Genomic DNA, 19,261 nt, shown 5'->3' on the forward strand with positions numbered 1-19,261 from the left:
TAAACATTAACCTCATTCTGGTCACATAAGGTTCTTCTTACCTTTCCAGACTTTGTACTCCCTCCCCACACCCAGGGATTGTCATAATGTACTAATTACACTTTTATATTCTCAACACTCCATAACCTATCCCTATGCCCTCACACCAGTTATCAACTTTATTTGAAATATATTCCCTCCTCATATCTGCTTTTTGGAATAAATGATTTCCTTTAAGATTTAGTTAGCTCAAGAGCCACCTTATACAAAAAGACACTCCCAATACCACATTCCCATATTTCCCAATCCCCACAGGGAGCACACTCCCTTCCATAATTACCTTTTATTCATCTTGTAAATATTCTATATGCTTATGTGTCCATATTGCCTCTCCTATAAGAATATAAGCTCTTTGAGGGCAAAAGCTAATTTACCTCTGACTTTGAATCCTTAATACTTAGCACAGTTCTAGGCACATAGTATGCACTTAATTAATGTTTCAATGACTAAAAAAGATAAAACAACCTTTCTCATTTATCATGCAGCATTTTTAACTGGAAAATTTTTTAATCTAGTATAATTACAATACACCTTTCATCATCTTATGATGAGGCAATTTATGAGCTATGAATAATTCAGTGATTATCCTATATATTATGAAAATATACACACTATACAATTCTATTATTACTAGTCATTAAAAGTTCTTAGAACTTTGTAGCAGATAATCTACTTACAAGATGTATTTGTCCATCAGTAGGAATATGGAAGCCTGCAGATGCTTTCAAGAGTTTTACTATTAATTCAGCTGAAGAAGCTTTTGCTAGGATGATAGATGGAGGATAATGGCTGCTAAAGTACCCAATGACACTTTGGTACGACACAATATCTACAAGATGCCAGGAAAGAGAGCCTGCCTGCCCAAGAAGATTGAGCAATGGGGAATCCTGGGGAAAAACAAACAAACAAACAAATATGATGTTTAGTTCTAGAATTACATGTATTGATCCATTTTTCTAGCAGGGAATTTTTCTCAGTATTTTTGTAGTGGTTATTGGCTATGCAGATTGACAATGAATAGAACATAATAGAAAGTCAGTATAGAGTGACATGCAGTAAACATAATAATTCAAGACTTGGTTTAAAAAAAATACACACACACACACACACACACACAAACATATATTTATAAATATTATAGGCCCAATTTTGAAGGGAACTTCTCTAACTATTGAGAATTCTGTGAGTAAAAACAAGAAAGTATCTACTAATCTATACCTCTTAATCATAAGGCAGGATCTTGTATTAAAAGAAATTAACTAGATATTATTTTAGAAATGATATTTCTGGATTCCTTCTAACTCATCTTAAATACTTAATTGGAAAATGATACCAACAAGCTTCTCTTTGAGGAAAACAATTTGCTAATTGTACAATTAAGGAATAAATACACTAAAGAACAGCTATTTGTGATGAGAAGGAAACTCTAACTTTTATAGGTTAAAAAGGGTTCTTTTTTTCCTCTTGTAACTCTGTTGTTTTGCACAATGGAATCACTCTCACTAGAAAAGGCTGGACAACCATGGAATGGATGAGTTGTAGAGGGATGAATGGCATGAATGAACTAATGGTTCTTAAGATCCTCTGTAGCTCTAAGTTCTTGTTATGACTCAGTGAAGATTTTCAAATCTTAGGGATTACTAAATTAAATTACTAAATAAACTATCCCAAAACTGACCTTTTATTTTAGTCACAGATGTGGTTATTAAATTATGAGGACTGATTCAACTGAGAAGCAGAAACAAAATATGAGAGTAGCAGGAAAATGTATACATTAAGTTCTCCCTTATAATTTCCAAAAAAATATGAGTAAAATAAACCAGACCAAGTCTTGCATAGAAAATCCAAGAAATAAATCACAGTGAGTGACTTTCCATCCCAGGTAAACACAGGAACATAAACAACAAAGTATGAAAATATGGTCCAGGTTCTAGCCAGGAATGCTGTGCAGCTACTCCCGTTCACTCCCAACCTTGCTGAGGAACTGAAAGAGGACTAAAGCTATCATCAAGGCAAAAAGAGGTGTTAGACTAACAAAGAAGAGCTTGACCTTATATAAGATGCAGGAATAGATGCCAACTGGCAGTTTTGTTACTTACTACTCAATTCCAGCTCACAAATTCAGAGCAGAATGAGAAGGGAACCTATACTTAGCGGCTGCATTCCAAGATGAAGAGTTATCTCAGTCTTAGGCTGTGTGCTAAACAAAGAGAAAGCTCAGAAGCAAGTGGAAATTGTGTGGCTCTAACCCCAGGAGCAAAGTGGGATCTCAGTTCCAGTTTCCAATCCAGTCTGAAGCTTCCAGGGCAATAAGCAAGAAAGGAACCCAAGACCAAAGGGGAGCCTGTGGTTCTGTCATTCTGAAGCTATGGAATTCTCCAACTAGGCAATAGTGGCTGAGTCTAACAGCAGTCAACTAGAATTCCCATAGGGCTAAGTACATGTTTTGCTCAGACCCAAGTGCAGGTCAAGAACTTGCAGAGCTCAGTCTAGAAGAGGAGAAATTAGATTTTGTTTGAGTCTAAAAATGTTTGTTTGTTTGAAATGAGATCATACCCTTTGGGAACACTAAAAGCTTGTCAAAATTCAGTTCAAGCTATCAAGTATTCAAGACATAAGTTCAGAACAGTTATTTCAAATAGAAGTGCACAGATATCAGATCTAACAAAAATCCAAAGTTAGGTATAAAATTAGAAGAAAAAAAAAAAAAAAAAAAGAATCTGACCATGAAAAGCTACTATCGTAACAGGGATACTTAAAGACACAAACCTAGAAAAAGAGAAACTTCTATAAGCAAAACTTCAAAGCAAGACAAAGCTTGGACATAAAAACAACTAGAAATCTTGAAAGGTTTTGTTTTGCTTTTTAAAAGAGTTGAGTGTTTTCTATAAATAAAATGAGATGCTAGAGGGAAAATTGGAACAAAATATGGTATTTAAATCTGATGGAATACTATTGTGTTGTAAGAAATGAAGGGGATGGTTTCTGAAAGATTTAAAAAGATTTACATGAACTGATACAGAATGAAATGAACAGAACCATGAAAACAATTTATACTGCATCAGTAATACTGTACAGATAATTGAGTGTGAAATGTTTATTATCTCAACACATTGACCCACCACAATTCAAAAATGAAAAATGCTATTCACCTCCAGATGTAGAAGTGATGGATTCAGATTGCAGATTGAAATATACTCTTTTCCTCTCATTTTATTTTTCTCTTCTCTTCCCACTCTCCCCTGCCAAACATGGCTAATACATAAGCCTTAAAATATACAAGATTAAATACATATGTTTTATATGACTTCATATTTGTAATAGGTTTTGTATTTCTTGCATTCTCAATGGATGAGGGAAGAAAGAACCTAAACTGTGAATGAAGTAAAATTGAATTTTTTTAAAAGGAAAAAACAAAAAACAAAAAAACAAAAAAAAAAAAAAAAACAGAAATCATAAGAAGAGGGTAGTTTCAGAGAAATGTGGAAAGACATATATGAACTAATGCAGAACAAAGTGAATAGAACCAGAAGAACAATCAAACAATAACAACAAAATAGTAAAGACAAAATATTTTGAAACACTTAAAACCTTTGATCAACACAATGACCAAGCAAATACCAAATGATTCATGATAACAGAATACAGATTGAGATTTTCTTTAAAAATATGGTCAATGTGGGAATTGATGTTCTTGACTAAACCATGTTGCTAATAGAAGTTTTGTTTTTTCTTTATTTCATTCTCAGGAAAAGAGAAAGAATGGAAGGAAGAAAAGATAGAATTTTGAAGATTAAAAAAAAAATTAATTTTTAAAAATAATTTTATACCTCCTAATGAATATTCTTTCAAGCTAATTATCTTCAAAGCAAAGTAAACAAGAAAATTAGCCTTATTACTTTATAGGCAAGGCTCATATACTTTATATTCAATCCAAACCACACTCATTTTCCAGTGTTATTTTTGTCCCTGTCTTTCCATAGATTTTCTAAAAGATATATACAGTTATGTCAGAGTTCTTCCTCTGATTCTTTTAATAATTTTTAATACTAAATGTCTACCTATACTCATGTAAAAGAAATGTAAATATGCTTAAATCCTGTCACTGAAATATGTGAGGCCTAAGAAGGAAAGGAAATTTACCAAGATATACCAGGCCTTTAACCTTTAAGACTTACTGCTTGGTCTACAAGTTGATCTTCCTTTGCCAGTAAGATAATCATGAAGAGCAGGCAGACAATCATGCTTCGTGTTTCTGGATAGGGATTGGGATTCCAGGCATCAGCCAGTACACTAACCCAGTTTACTTCACACAAAATAGAACCCATGAATAAGAAACAGCTTTTAGGACTTCCTCTTTCCACCTAAGAGAAAATAGATCAAAACTGTTTAAGAAAAAAAAAATTATTTGATTTACCATGCTTAAACAATTTTGTTTCTGCAAATTAAAAGCATTTTTAACGGCACCAGGGAAGTTCATTACTTAAATGAATATTTTGTCAAATTTTTTTTTCTCTCCATACTATTTGTTTTTCCAAATACACATAAAGACAGTTTTTTCAACATTCATTTTTATAAAACTTCATGTTCCAAATTTCTCTTCCTCCTTCCTTTCCCTCCATCTCCCCAAGACAATAAGTAATTTGATACAGGTTAAATACATGCAATCTTTTTAAACATATTTTCTATATTTGTCATGTTGTGCAAGAAAAAATCATTGGAAAGCAAATAAAAGATTCCTCCAAAATCCCTGCTTCTTTCAAGGAAAAAAAACATAAAATCATTTTCTTCAATGTCAAGATCAACAACCCACTCCAGTTTACATACAGGATATAACAAATTCCGAGTAGTAAAGGCAGTTTAAAGCCATTTGTCTATTCTAAGCAAAGGTTAAACACTACAGCACCCCTGGGGTTATTATTATACACTGCATTAATAGAACAAAAATTGGGTTTATCACCTATGTAATTTTTAAAATTACTAGATCAAGGAAGGAGGAATTTTCAAGTATTAAAAATGTACTGACATTACTGAAAAATAATATCCAAAATATTTTTATATTGTATCTTACATAACTGTCTTATGTCCTAATTCTGGCTCTGTAATTTGAAAATGATACATATATTTCCCTTCATTCCTGTGTTAATGATATATGTCTCTATTTTTAATTAATGCTCCCCCATTTCCTACTTCTAACTATGCCAATGGATATAGCTGAAAAGGACCAATTGACACTAAAAAGCTCAATGTCTTAAAAATATATAAGATTAAATATATTCATATATTTATAGGACAAAACCTTTCCAATTTCCCTATTCCACTGCTATTATGAACTTTAAAGAGCCACAAAGGTTTTCCTCATAAGACAATGGATTTAAATTGATTAGATTTAAGCATCCACCTTGGTTCTGTCATTTACTAGTCATATAATCATAGGATAGTTGCCTAACCTCATCAGGACTTACGTTTCCTCATCTGCCAAACAGAAATAAAAAAAAATTTCATTATCTACTCTACAACAGTGAGGAAATGAATTCATAAAGCACTCTACAAAAGTAAACAATCATTATTTTTAACACTTTCTCTCACCATAAAGTTAAGCTTATCTCTTCCTGTTTATTCTTTAGTGCAAAAAAAAAAATAACTACTTGATATCTTTATCAATTTACACACTCAAACAGTTATAGAATCACTCATTGTCTCTTCTCTGAGATGGAAAATAAAACTCAATGACAGCTTATTTTAAAATTCCTCAGAATTCAAGATATATAGATACTAAAAATTAAAATACAATGTCTTCCCTTTTTTAGAGGCCCTAGGGATACAAAATCAGTGTTAAATACCTTATTCATGTTTTATTTATTCTTATAAATAACTAAATTTAAAAGAACTATGCTTCCAATACAAAGAGAAAATCTGATAGGGTAATAGGTTTAATATATGACACAAGAAATTCTCCAATTATTAAGTAGTCAAAGGATGGTGTTTTTTTTTTAAATTCTCAAAATAATTATACCACTATTAACAACCATATGAAAATGTGTTCTATATCACTAATAATAAGGAAAATGTAAATCAAAACAGCTCTAACATTCACCTCATCCCCAGTAAAGTGGCAAAGATGATAAAAGGTGAGAATACTTAATGCTTCAGTTATGAAGAGACAGGCATACTAATACAATATTAGTGGACTCATGAATTGGTCCAACACTTTTGGAAAACAATTTGGAATTATGCAAAGAAAGTGAATAAAATGTCTACAATCTTTGACCCAGAGATTTCATTACTATGCTTAAACCTTAACAATTCTGATGAAAGACAAAAAAGAAAGGCCCCATATATACCAAAATATTTATAGCAACACACTTTTTGTAATAGTAAAGAATTGCAAACAAAATAGATGTCTATTAATTGAGGATTAGCTAAATAAATTGTAGTACATGAATGTAGCTGTACATAATCAGAGTTGTAATCATCATGCATATTGCTTTCCTTATTCTTCTTACTTGACTGTGTATCAATCAATTCAAAAAGTCTTTCCAAGTTTCTCTATCAACATATTTATCATTTCTTATAGTACCATAAAATTCTGTAACACCCACATACCACAATTTGTTTAGCTATTCCTCTATTAACTGACATCTGCTTTGCTTCCAATTCTTTACTGTAAAAGCAAAGAAAAACAAAACAAGGGAAAGTGAATGCTACAAAATTATAATTACCAAGCAAGACCTCCCTCTGGCTCCTTTATAAAAGTCAAGGATTGTGGGAATAGAGCACTGCACAAAAAAATCAGATAATTTTGATATGTTGATTAGTTTTATTAAGCTGCTTCTCCCCCATTCTTTTTCCTCCCTTTGTTATAAGAATCTCTTTCTCTAAGAAGGGGTCAGGATATGAATGCATTGGGAAATGTAGGTGATACAAAACAAGAGATCAATAAGAGATTAATAAAATGGATTTCTTTAAAAAAGAATACCACATTTGGATTATGAATTATTTAAAACTTTTAAAAGGTAAAAACAGATTATAAAAGTCTTACCAATTATGTTGCTATGTTTAAGACTGTCATTTCATTCTTTCATTCCCTCTTCTCCAAACACCTACACACCTACACACACACACACACACACACACACACACACACACACACACACACACACACACACACACACACACACAAAACCCCCTTTTAGTTTTAGAAACATGAACCATAATCTAATCAATTCCACTAATGTTTCAGGTTAGTTTGCGTTGTGTCAATACGCTCACCTGTGGCCCCACTCATTATTTGGCTATCTTTTCAGACTAAAGTGCTCCTTTGTGGAAAAATAATATCCTAATCCCTCCCCTTCATGCAAATTAAGCTATTTTTTTTTTTAAGCTATTGAAATCATCCTCAAGTCTTGGTTGGTTCAAAAGACTTTTTAAAAGCAGAGGCTGCTGGGATCACTTTTGATTTGTCTAAGTACAAAGCATCCAGAAGGTGCTCCAGGGGTGTCCTTAAACTTGGCTGGTAGACTACTAGTGTGGGTAACTCAGACAACAGGGATATGGCTCAGGCATTCTGTAGTATCCATAATACCTACTCTTGTCAAATATACTTCTGACCTGAAAGGATATCATTTTGTTCCAATACTGAGAATCAACCTTACTTAATCAGACCTAGGGCAGAAGAAAGGCAGCTAAGTAGTACAGAAGACATATTGCTGGGCTTAGAGTAAAGTATTGGGCCTAATGCTAAGACCTAAGTTCAAATCCAGCTTTAGACACTTCCAGCCTGGAGAGATCACTTAACCTTATATGCCTCAGTTTCCTAAACCACAAAGTGGGATTTTTATAATAGCATCTAGCTCATAGGATTGTTGTGTAGATCAAGTGAGAGAATATTTGTAAAGCATATGGAAGCATTCAAATATATTTATTTCATCCCCAACATCACTCAAGGCCACTGCTCCTAGTGAGAGTTGTCTCCTTCATTTCAAGTACATTGAGATCAAAAACTTCTTGCTTTTGTATTTGTCACCTCAGGCTTAGTATATATAGTAAGTACTTAATATTTTTTCATTCATGATTTTTTCAAGTAAAAATTTGATAAGATCATGCCAAAGATAGTTAAAAGTGTAATATGCCAGTCAATGTGTTTGATGGTGCACATTATTCACAATTATTTCTCAATAGTAATATAGTAACCAAAAACATTTACTAAGTTTTTTGCAAAGAGTTAAGCACTTACATGCTATATCACTTCCTCATTCAATTTCAAGTTCTAAATGGAAAAAATCAGAGACCTAATGTGAATACATGGCATTCCAAGGTACACTTCCACTTCCCTTTAATTATACACTTTACAACAGCTTATAGAAAATAAAGATTGAGTTTTATTTTCTTAAGAAGTAAGTTTAACTTTCTATAATACTATAGTGCCTATAAATAGGCATTATAGTATTAAGAGTAAATTGTTGGGCCTAATGCTGTCTAATTATGCTGTCTAATCAAGAAGATAGTTTAAAGGTAAATGTCATTAAAGAAATCTTATCCGACTGTGAGTAGATACACAACAAATAATAAATGCATTTAACAGTCTCATATAAATTTGACTTAAAAAAAATAATCCAGATTGCAGAAAATATACTCCATTGATTCTGGTGTTCTTCAAAGTCTTTTTAATACTGGCAAAGGTTAATATTATTCATTATAAAATCATTATCTTTACTACTATAAAGTACTTACTTTGAAGAATGCCTCCATTAGCACTTGGTCTGGGTGCATGTCCTTCCATGGAAGCTTTTGGTATTCATTATGGAAAGCAAAGAGAATAAATTCTGGCATTTTGGGTGCTGTGCATGTTTCACAATAATGCATTAAGTGTAGCCAAAGTGCTCCTTCATCACCAGGCAAGAGTTTATCTAAGTTTAAAAAAAATATATGAATAATTATCATCCTAGAAAATAAAATCACCAAAAAAGATTCAGTTATCAAAATACACATAGTAGCAACATTTTTTCATGGTAGCAAAAACTAGAAATAAAATGATTACTGATTGATTATAGAATGGCAAATTGTAGTGAATTAGTATATGGAATATAGTTTCTTCTCCTAAAAGACCAAAAAACCAGCTAAAAAGGGAGACTTTGTGTGGTATTTTAGAGGGGAAGTGATGGGGATTCCAAAGAACAACTCCAAGGCCAAGAATCAAGTATTTAAAGAAGTCACCTAAAGTTGGTGTCTGCTGACCCTGCTACCTCTCATATCTCAAGTTGCTGGCGCCTTTCTCACTTCTCCTTCACTGTCAAACATTTAGAAACAATTCAATACTGTCTCTTTTCTTTATATTCTTTTTTTAAGTGCCATTACCCCCTCCCACTGCTTCAATTCAACTACTTCTATGGATATGATTCGGAAATCCATCTCTATTATCATCCCTGAACTTCTGATTCTTTTTTACAACTGTCTGTTGGACATCTCAAATACCCCAAATAACTTATGTTCTTATACTTCAAAATCAACATGCCCCAAATAATTTATATTCTCCCTAAAGGCCATTCCTACTCAAATTGTTCCTCTTTCTGTTGGTGGTACTACTAGTCTTTCAGTTATGAAAACTTAAAATTTCATAAGTCTTTAATAATTCCTAGTGCCTCATCTTCCATATCTAATCAGTTACCAAATCCTAGTGATTCTACCTCTATGTCACTCACATTTTCTTCCTCCTTTCTCTCCATTACTCTAGTCGAGACCCTCAAAATTTTTACTCCTTTGTACCATAAGTCTCTTAATAAGTCTTTCTACATCTAAAGTCCCACTTTTCCAACCACCCACAGAAAGGTAATGTGGTATAGTTGAAAGAATGCTGAACTTTAGACTCACAGGGCCTAAATTTGAATAATGTTTTCTACAAGTGGAGGGCCAAATTAAAACAAAATAAAACTGATCTCTTTCTAAGTCATTCTGGACTCTTGTGGAAAATATATGCACTATGCTTCAGCCCATTAGAAGAAAACACAAACACCCAGGAAGATAATGCTTATAATCAAAAAGAAATAAAAGAAAGAGCATGAAAATCAAAGATTAATTTTAATGACTTATAGAGACAAGGGAAATTGCTAATGCCATCCATAATTTGGCATTTGCTTACCTTTAAAACTTTCATGTAAAATCTCAATACATTCAGTGAACAAATGTACAACACTTGAGGCCATGGAAGCATCACTTTCCAGCCATGGATAGAAACGTTGATTGCTTTAAACAAAGAAATGAACAGTTAAAAATCAGAACACCAGTGATTAAATTTGCCTAACATGTGGGAAATCCTGAAAGATATTTAAAAAATATCAAGAGCAATAAGTTGTTGACATGACTAGTCTACTTAAAAGAGAGACCAAATTAGTTGGGCCACTCCTCTATTATTTCACTGTAGTTTTAGGGTTTGGCCTGGCACAGAGAGCATGTTACTGACAGTGTCATCAGTTGATATCCTTTTAGTCTTTCATTCCTCACACACTGTGACCATATTTCATACACACACACACACACACACACACACACACACACACACACACACACACAAAATAAATGATTACAACACACTGTTCCACCCATGGGCAAAGTAGAATTCAAATACCAAAAAAAAAAAAATAAAAATGTTTTTTCCTATGGAGAATTTCATTAAGATGTTCTTCATAGGAAAAAACAACACTGACTAAAATGCTAAATAATTCCAATTAGTCAAAAAATGAGATATAAATGTGAAATGAGTCACAATAAAAGCCACTTTGGGCTTGCCAAATCCATGTCAATTTCATATTATGTGGCCAATATCCCATAAAATTTCAATCACCACATTCTGAATCCCAGAAACTTCTGAACTATTTGATGGTACACATCTGACAAAATCAGATTCAGAATTTTAGACTCAAAAGGGAGCATATTCTAGGCATCATCTAATCCAACTTCCAACTCAATATAGAAACCCTCACTCTTCTAGCATCCTTGATAACTATTCTGCTAATATATTTTTATTGGCAAAAAGGCTTACTACTCCATTATCTCAGCTCATTATAGCTTTGAATTTCATGAAATTTTCTAAAGTTTGCAAAATAGTGTATTTATGTGATAAATCATGTTAAACTGGATGATTTGAAATTATTAATACTATTGTAAAAAAATTATAGTTATGGCTGTAAAAGAAACATTAAGTCATTATATATGTATAAATAAGTAATTTCAACATGCAACTTCTGAAACTTTGAAAACTATAAGCTTCGTGTAGCAGCACCCATATGAATCATGGTGGTCTATTTCTTTATCATGGACAATTGAAAGTGAACTTCAATTGTATCAACTTTCTTAGGATTAGCACAAAAATAAGAGTTGAGTGCAGGTAAACAAAAACAGTAAGAAAAAAAAGGAACAATAATTCAAAGGGCAATGTAAAGATGCATGATGGTATTAAAAGGCCCACAGGACATTATCAGTAATTATGCAAATGTGTGAAATGTAATAAAAGATATGGGGATATAGCCATAAAACACTTTTAACCACTTATATAATAAGAGGCAAGAGATGGCCAGCTTGAATTGCACATGATCACTTATAAAATATAAAAACAAAAACAAGAGGAAGGCCAAGTTATGTTTTCAAGACTCCAAATGAAGTATACATATTAAATAATGGACAAAAATTGTATGAGGTATGAGTATTTCAAGCTGCATCAACAGAGAAAACACATTAAAGAAGTCATGAACCATAAAAATGTCAGCAACAAATTTAAATCACTGTCAAGAAATATTTATTAAACACTAACATTAGAATGTGAATGCCTTGAAAGAGCAAGGGCTGCAACAGCAAGAGATAAAGAAATGCCATCAAAATAGCTGTCGATAACTCAAGTCTATCTGCCAAGACAAAGCCAGAAACTATATGAACACAATTACAAAACATTTTTCATACAAATAAAATCAGATCTAAACAACTGCATATCAACTGCTCAAGTATAAGACAAGTTAATACAATAAAAATGAGAATTAATCTATTTATTCAGGGCTATACCAATTAAACTACCAATAAATTATTTTATAGAGTTGGAAAAATAATAATAAAATTCATCTAGAAGGACAAAAGGATAAGAATACCAAGGGAATTCATAAAAAAAAAAATGCAAAGGGGCTTATTATATCAGACCTATATCTATATTATAAAGCAGTGGTCATCAAAACCACTTGGTAGTGGTTAAGAAATAGAGTAGTATTTCAGTGGAATAGGTTAGGGTATACAAGATACAGTACTCAATGACTATAGTGAGTTAATGTTTGATAAATCCAAAGACTCCAGTTTCTGGGATAAGAATTCACTATTTGACAAAAATTCCTGGGAAAAATAGAAAATAGTATGGGAGAAACAAGGCATCAACCAACACCTAATACCCTATACCCAGATAAGGTCAAAACGGGTTCATGATTTAGACATAAAGGGTGATATTATAATCAAATTAGGAGAGTAAGAGATAGTCTATCTGTCAGATTCTCAGAGAAAGGAAGAATTTATATCAACAAAGAACTAGAGAACATTATGAAAGACAAAAGATAATTTTTTATTAAATGAAATGTAAAAGGTTTGCACAAACAACACCACTGTAGCCAAGATTAGAAGGAAAGCAGAAAGCTGGGGAAAAATTTTTACAGCCTGTGTTTTTGATAAAGATCTTTTTTCTAAAATATTCAGAGAACTGACTCAAATTTATAACAATAAAAGTATGACAAATGGTCAAAGGATATAAACAGACAACTTTCAGATGAAGAAATTAAAGCTGTCTACAGTCATTTAAAAATTTTTCTAAATCACTACTGATTAGAGAAATGCAAATTAAGACCACTCTAGGTACCATTTCATGCCTCTCAGATTGGCTAAGATGACAGGAAAAAATAATGATAAATGTTGGAGAGGATATCAAAAAGCTGAGAGGTTATTGCATTACTGGTGGAGTTCTGAAATGATCCACCCATTCTGGATAGCAATTTGGAACTATACCCCAAGGGCTATAAAACTGTATATATAACCTTTGATCCAACAGTTTCACTACTTGGTCTATCTCCCAAAGAGAACATAAAAGAAAGAAAAGTACCCACATGTACAAAAATGTTTGTAACAGCCCTTTTCATAGTGGCAAGGCCTTGGAAATTGAGTGGATATCCATTATGATATATCAATGTAATGGAAAATTATTGTTCTACAAGAAATAATGAACAGACTGATTTCAGAAAAGTCTGGAGAGACTTACATGAACTGATGCTGACTGAAATGAGTTGAACTAAGAGGACAAGATTATAGGATGATCAACTGTGATGACTTAGTTCATTTCTTCTCAGCAATGTGGTGATTCAAGACAATTTCAATTGACATGAGATGGAAAATGTCATCCATATCCAGAGAGAAAACTATGGAAACTGAATATGGATTGAAGCATAATATTTTCACCGTTTTGTTTATTTTATTCTTTCTCATTTTTCCCCTTTTAATCTAATTTTTCTCACACAACATGACAAAAATAGAAATATATTTAAAAGAATTGCACATATTTAACCTATATCAGATTGCTTTCTGTCTTGGAGAGAGGGAGGTAAAGGAGTTAGGGAGAAAAATTGGAACTTAAAAGTCTTACAAAAATTAATGTTGAAAACTATTTTTACATGTATTTGGAAAAATAAAATAGTATTAAATAGTGTTTTTTAAAAAAGAGCAAAAGCTATTTTGTTTTTCTATTAGTATCTCCCATATGTAGTTCAGTTCCTGGCAGTAAACATTAATTCATTCTTCTGTTTTTGATCAGCTACTGTACTGAAGTTATTAGAGGCATAACTCAAGTATGTGAAAAAGAAAAATCTTTACCTATGATTAAGGAAACAACACTGAAAATATAATACTATAATACAATAAATCAACATTAAAACATCAGAGGAACTTGACATTGTATATTAAAATATCTAAATATTTACCTTGAATTGTCTTCTAAAACTAGAATCCATGGCTTGAAGAGCTGAACAATTAGTGAATGTAGAGATTTCAACACTAAAATAAGGTACAATAATTTTTAGAGAAGGACGGTATAGTTAAGCAATCTCACTCAAAAAAAGTATTTAAAAAAAATTAATATTCTCCTAATCTGAATATCACATTCATATGGTAACAATGTGACCACAGAAGGAAATGTTTTCATTTCTTTTAGTAAAATTTAATTAAATCAAATAACTATTTTTATTATAATTAAATTTCACATATGTAAGTGGATAGACAATTTTTTTCTTTCCCAGGATGGTTACTTAAACCTCTAGAACATTTTGTTCAAAGAAATAGTATGAACAATAAGATAAATATTAAAATTTTTCTCATCCCTTTGCCTTAAAGGAAGGTTAAGGACAAGCTGCATCAAACACTCATAATGTATGAATGACAGTGAGATATGATGAATTTCTCACACCCACACTATATATTTTCCATCTTTAATTTCTGACAGATGAAATATACAGCTTCATCACCAAAAAAAAAAAAAAAAAAAAAAAAAGGGACTTAAATGTCCTAACAACTCTTTTCAGATTTTTAAAAAAAAAGGTCAGTAAGTTTGGTTCCACATTGCACTAAAAGTTTATTACCTGCTCTACTGTTAGTTAATGGGTCTTGCCCCAAGCAAGTCATTTCAGAGGCAATTAGTCGTTTCACAAGATACTTCAATAATTTCCTCACATCAGCCACATAAGGAGTCCACTTTGAAAATAATCCAAAACTTTTAAAGTCCAACTTGGATAACCGTAACTTATAGAAAAAATTTGAAAGCCATTGTATTGTCTCCATTACCTGAAAGAATAATTAACAACCAACAAATTTTTTTGAGAACCTATTATGTTTACAGTACTGTACTAGGCATTATAGAAGTTTCCTGAAATGGTAACATTATACATATAAAAGATAACTACATAAAAGACTACATAAAGCATACAATAATGTTTTAAATGTTACTGAAGTTTAGAGATAGAAAGATCACTTTGAACTGAAGTGGAGGAATAGAAATTTCATCAGAAGATTAACTACATTTTAAAATAATCATTGTAGGATTTAAACAAGCAAGGACAGAGAGAAGGAAAGGGTAATATCATTCTAGGTACAGAAAAATGAAGAGATGGGAAATCATAAGGTTGATAATCAAATGAGACAAAAACAACAGAACACAAAAAGCAGATACATTTAGGTTTCTTTGTTCAACCTACAATTACAGTAGTATGAAAAACAGAGGAAGAGATTAGTTTAGGGCTAGAGATTTAAAAGACAAAAAATTATATACCTGTTCATCTGACAAGAGAATATTTGGAGAACTTGGAAATACAGGGTTCTCAGTTAGAGGGAGTGGACAGTCTCCTTCTTTGTTCTCAGATGAGAAGCAACCCAGAGCTTTCAGAGTTGCCTTCCAACATTCAGGACTCAGTAGTTGCTCAGCTGAGCCTTGGGTAAGAAAAAAACAAGTCATCATTATTACTATAATAACCATATTATATATAAATCTTCAGTCTGATATTTGGTATTACTAGGTAATAATAAGTTAAAAAAATTCCAAAATAAACATCTTATTTTGCCAAGACATTAAAATTATAAGATTAATGGTCTGGAATGAACCTTAAAAATGATCTGATATAGTTCCCTCATTTTATAGATGAAAATTGAAACTCAGAGAGATGAAATCCCATGGAGATGGAGTCACTTGCTATAGATTATATGGATAATCAATAAATAAGCATTTGCTATATATCCTAGGAATATACTATATGCCAGTTATTGGATTAAGTGCTGGGTATACAAAAACAAAATGAAACAATTCTGACCTCAATGAGTTTATATGCTATAAAGAAATTTCATTTGGAAGGGAGGCCACTAGGAACTGTGGAAAAGTAGAAAAGGCCTCATATAAAAGTTTGATACTTCAACTACATTTTGAAGGGGGGAAAAGGGTAAAAGTGAAAAGAAAGAGCATTCCAATCATGAGATAGAAGGCACTGGAAACAGGGAATGAAAAGTCATATGTGAAGAACAGAAAGAAAGTCACTCTGGCTGGACCAGAGAGTGTAGAAGCAAGAGTAAGTAGCAGAGAGAGACAGGATTACACACCACGAATTATCTCTGAAAACGTATATGAATACAGAATTGACATGGAAATTTTGTAATTTCCAATGTTTCCTAACAGTTTGGTTTTGACTGGGAATTGATGTTGTCAAGGCTAACTACCCTGGGCTGAGGTGTTGGCAAGGTAAGAATCTCTCAGTAGTCTGACCTTGACAAAAGGTGACCAAAGGGCTAAATGTTCTCCCATTTAAAGACCTAAGTCTGTTGATGAGAGAAAGAAGGCTAAAGAGCCGGTAAAGCAATCAACACAGAGGGGCTTCTGGAATACAACCTCAATCAGGAAGAACAGTCAGTTTCTAAGAGTTCCCTGTTTTCTACTTTTCACATAATTAAAATCTACAGACATACAATTCCATTTCTTCCAAGGGGTCAAAACAGGTATTAATAAGTACTTTTTCTGAAACTTTAAAAATGAAATTACATAATTCTTGACTAAGCAGATACAAATTTTTGATTTGCTGGTAATACTTTAAACTAATAAAAATTCTGGAAAAAATATAAGCAGAAAAAGTTGATGACAACATTTTATATCAATACATGAAGTACAATTCTTTTTATTTATTAAAGCTTTTTATTTTTCAAAACACATGCATGGACAATTCTTGGAACATTAGCTCTTACAAAATCTTATGTTCCAATTCCCCCCCCTTCTTCTACCCTATCCTCTAGATGGCAAGTAGTCCAATATATGTTAAACATGGTAGAAATACATGTTAAATCCAATATATGCACATATATTTATACAATTATCATGCCACACACACACACACACAAAATAAATCAAACCAGTAAAATAATAATAATCATTTTTAAAAAGAGAAGCAAAATAAAATGCAAGCAAACAATAAAAAGAGTAAAAATTCTATTTTATGTTGTGAACCATACTCAGTTCCCATAGTTCTCTCTGTAGGTGTAGATGGTTCTCTTTATCACAAGAACATTGGAACTGGTTTGAATCATCTCATGGAAAGAGCCACATCCATTAGAACTGATTATCGTATAATGTTATTGTTTCCGTGTACAATGATCTCCTGGTTCTGCTCATTTCACTTAGCATCAATTCATGTAAGTCTCTCCAGGCCTTTCTGAAATCATCCTGCTTATCATTTCTTCCACAACAATAATATTCCATAACATTCATGTACCACAATTTATTCAGTCATTCTCCAACTGATGGGCATCCATTCATTTTCCAGTTTCCAGTTTCTTGCCAGTACAAAGAGGGCTGCCACAAATATTTTTGCACATGTGGGTCCCTTTCCCTCCCTTAAGATTTCTTTGGGATATAGAAACACTATTGGGTCAAAGGGTATGTACAGTTTGATTGCCCTTTGGGCATGTTTCCAAACTGCTCCTCAGAATGCTTGGATCAGTTCACAACTCCATCAACAATGTATCAGTGTCCCAGTTTTCCCACATTCCCTTCAACATTGGTCATTATCTTTTTCTGTCATCTTAGCCAATTTGACAGGTATGTAGTGGTACCTCAGAGTTGTCTTAATTTACATTTCTCTGATCAATAGTGACTTAGAGCACCTTTTCATATGACTAGAAATAGTTTCAATTTCTTCATCTGAAAATTGCTTGTTCATATCCTTTGACCATTTATCAACTGATGAAATACAATTCTTTTGCAAGTATGAAATAAGAATAAGCTTAAAAAAATAAAACACGTGTATCTTTTTTATATCTCCTCCCTTAAATTTAAAGCTTATATTACTTTTAAAACAACAGCATGTACATAGCACATTTCACATTTGAGTATTCGTCCACTAATCAAAGTCAAAGGATAACACACACACACACACACACACACACACACACACACACACACACACACACACACATTCTTTCACTAATTTCCTAAAAGTGGATTCCCAGGGAACCAAACACACAAAATTTATAGTCTCAAACTTGTCCCCCATTTGAGTATGAATCATACAATTCAACAGGATTGGTATTGCCCCAATCCTATTCCCCAAATAGTTAGTATATGTGGGGAAGGTGATCACTATTTAACACATTAAAATTTAACAAAATTCCCATCCATTGAAATCTCATAGGAAAATCCTATTCTTCCTTTTCCTCTGTTTCCAATGAATGCTTTGGGGGACTTAAGGGGGAGGACTTTCATGACACACTTTTCTTGCCAAATATCAATAATTTTTATGAGTAAATTTAATTATCCATAAATTCAATTTCACAATAACAGATATAAAAAAAGAAAGAAAGAAAAAACACAATCTCTAGCTTTAAGGAGCTTATATTTTATTAGACAAGAAAAGAAATTTTTTATTCTAACTTGAAAGGGCAGTATGTTAACTGTGTGGTAATCTGATAATATTAGAATCTAGAATTAAATATACTTACTCTGCATGAGCAACCTTAGAATGTCACTGTACTGGTCAGGGAACTGGTACAGAAGGAGGTAAGTCCAGTGTTTACAGAAAATATTGAATGACATCAAAATGTCTTCATCCGGTTCAAGGCCCCAGGCAGTAAGTGCCAAATGAATGGACTCCAGAAGCCTGGTACGATCAGACAGAGGAGGTTTAGTGGAGTTTAACCATTGCTTAAGATCGAACTAAAAAGAAAAAAAAATAGGAAGGCGTGTTTATTTACAATAGAAAACTCAATGGAGTAGCAAAAAGGGTGGGGATATTTCTCTTCCAATTTAATTGAAAAGTCAATATACTTAATGATAACAATATTTGTTTACAAAATCTGAGTTGGCTGGATCAGGCAAATTTTGGGGGGACTAAATTTGGCCTTAGTCATCCAATTTCCTAAAAGAATTAAGACCCCAAAGATGTCAATATTATCAGGAATGACATAATATCATCCCATTTTAAAATATAGGCTCCTTAAAAAATGATTATTTTGTTTCTTCTCTTTGTATTCCCAGTAATCAGCAATATGTCTTATACATACTATGTATGCTTACTTTGTTGAAATTGCTAAATACTTTAAATATGTATCAAGAAATAACAACTAACATTAAGACTTACAGAGCACTTCAAAAATATTACCTCATTATGTCCTCACAATAACTTAG

The 19,261-nt window shown here is 32.4% G+C and overlaps 1 protein-coding gene across 4 annotated transcripts in view; it reads right to left on the reverse strand.

The window, feature by feature from the left end:
* Nucleotides 1-19,261, reverse strand: part of EPG5 (ectopic P-granules 5 autophagy tethering factor) — a 139,957-nt gene that overhangs the window by 11,186 nt on the left and 109,510 nt on the right. For 2 of the 4 annotated variants that reach the window (XM_074279272.1, XM_074279270.1), the window contains exons 31-39: nucleotides 18,577-18,790; nucleotides 15,374-15,531; nucleotides 14,688-14,889; nucleotides 14,034-14,106; nucleotides 10,178-10,281; nucleotides 8,773-8,948; nucleotides 6,762-6,818; nucleotides 4,218-4,403; nucleotides 717-926 (exon numbers count right to left, since the gene is read on the reverse strand). In XM_074279272.1, coding sequence (XP_074135373.1) covers nucleotides 717-926; nucleotides 4,218-4,403; nucleotides 6,762-6,818; nucleotides 8,773-8,948; nucleotides 10,178-10,281; nucleotides 14,034-14,106; nucleotides 14,688-14,889; nucleotides 15,374-15,531; nucleotides 18,577-18,790 — 1,380 coding nt within the window. The remainder of the gene's footprint in view (nucleotides 1-716; nucleotides 927-4,217; nucleotides 4,404-6,761; nucleotides 6,819-8,772; nucleotides 8,949-10,177; nucleotides 10,282-14,033; nucleotides 14,107-14,687; nucleotides 14,890-15,373; nucleotides 15,532-18,576; nucleotides 18,791-19,261) is intronic. The other 2 variants (XM_074279273.1, XM_074279271.1) reach the window with 1 other exon arrangement.

Source organism: Sminthopsis crassicaudata, chromosome 1, assembly GCF_048593235.1.
Source record: "Sminthopsis crassicaudata isolate SCR6 chromosome 1, ASM4859323v1, whole genome shotgun sequence".
NCBI classification, from domain to species: Eukaryota; Metazoa; Chordata; class Mammalia; order Dasyuromorphia; family Dasyuridae; genus Sminthopsis; species Sminthopsis crassicaudata.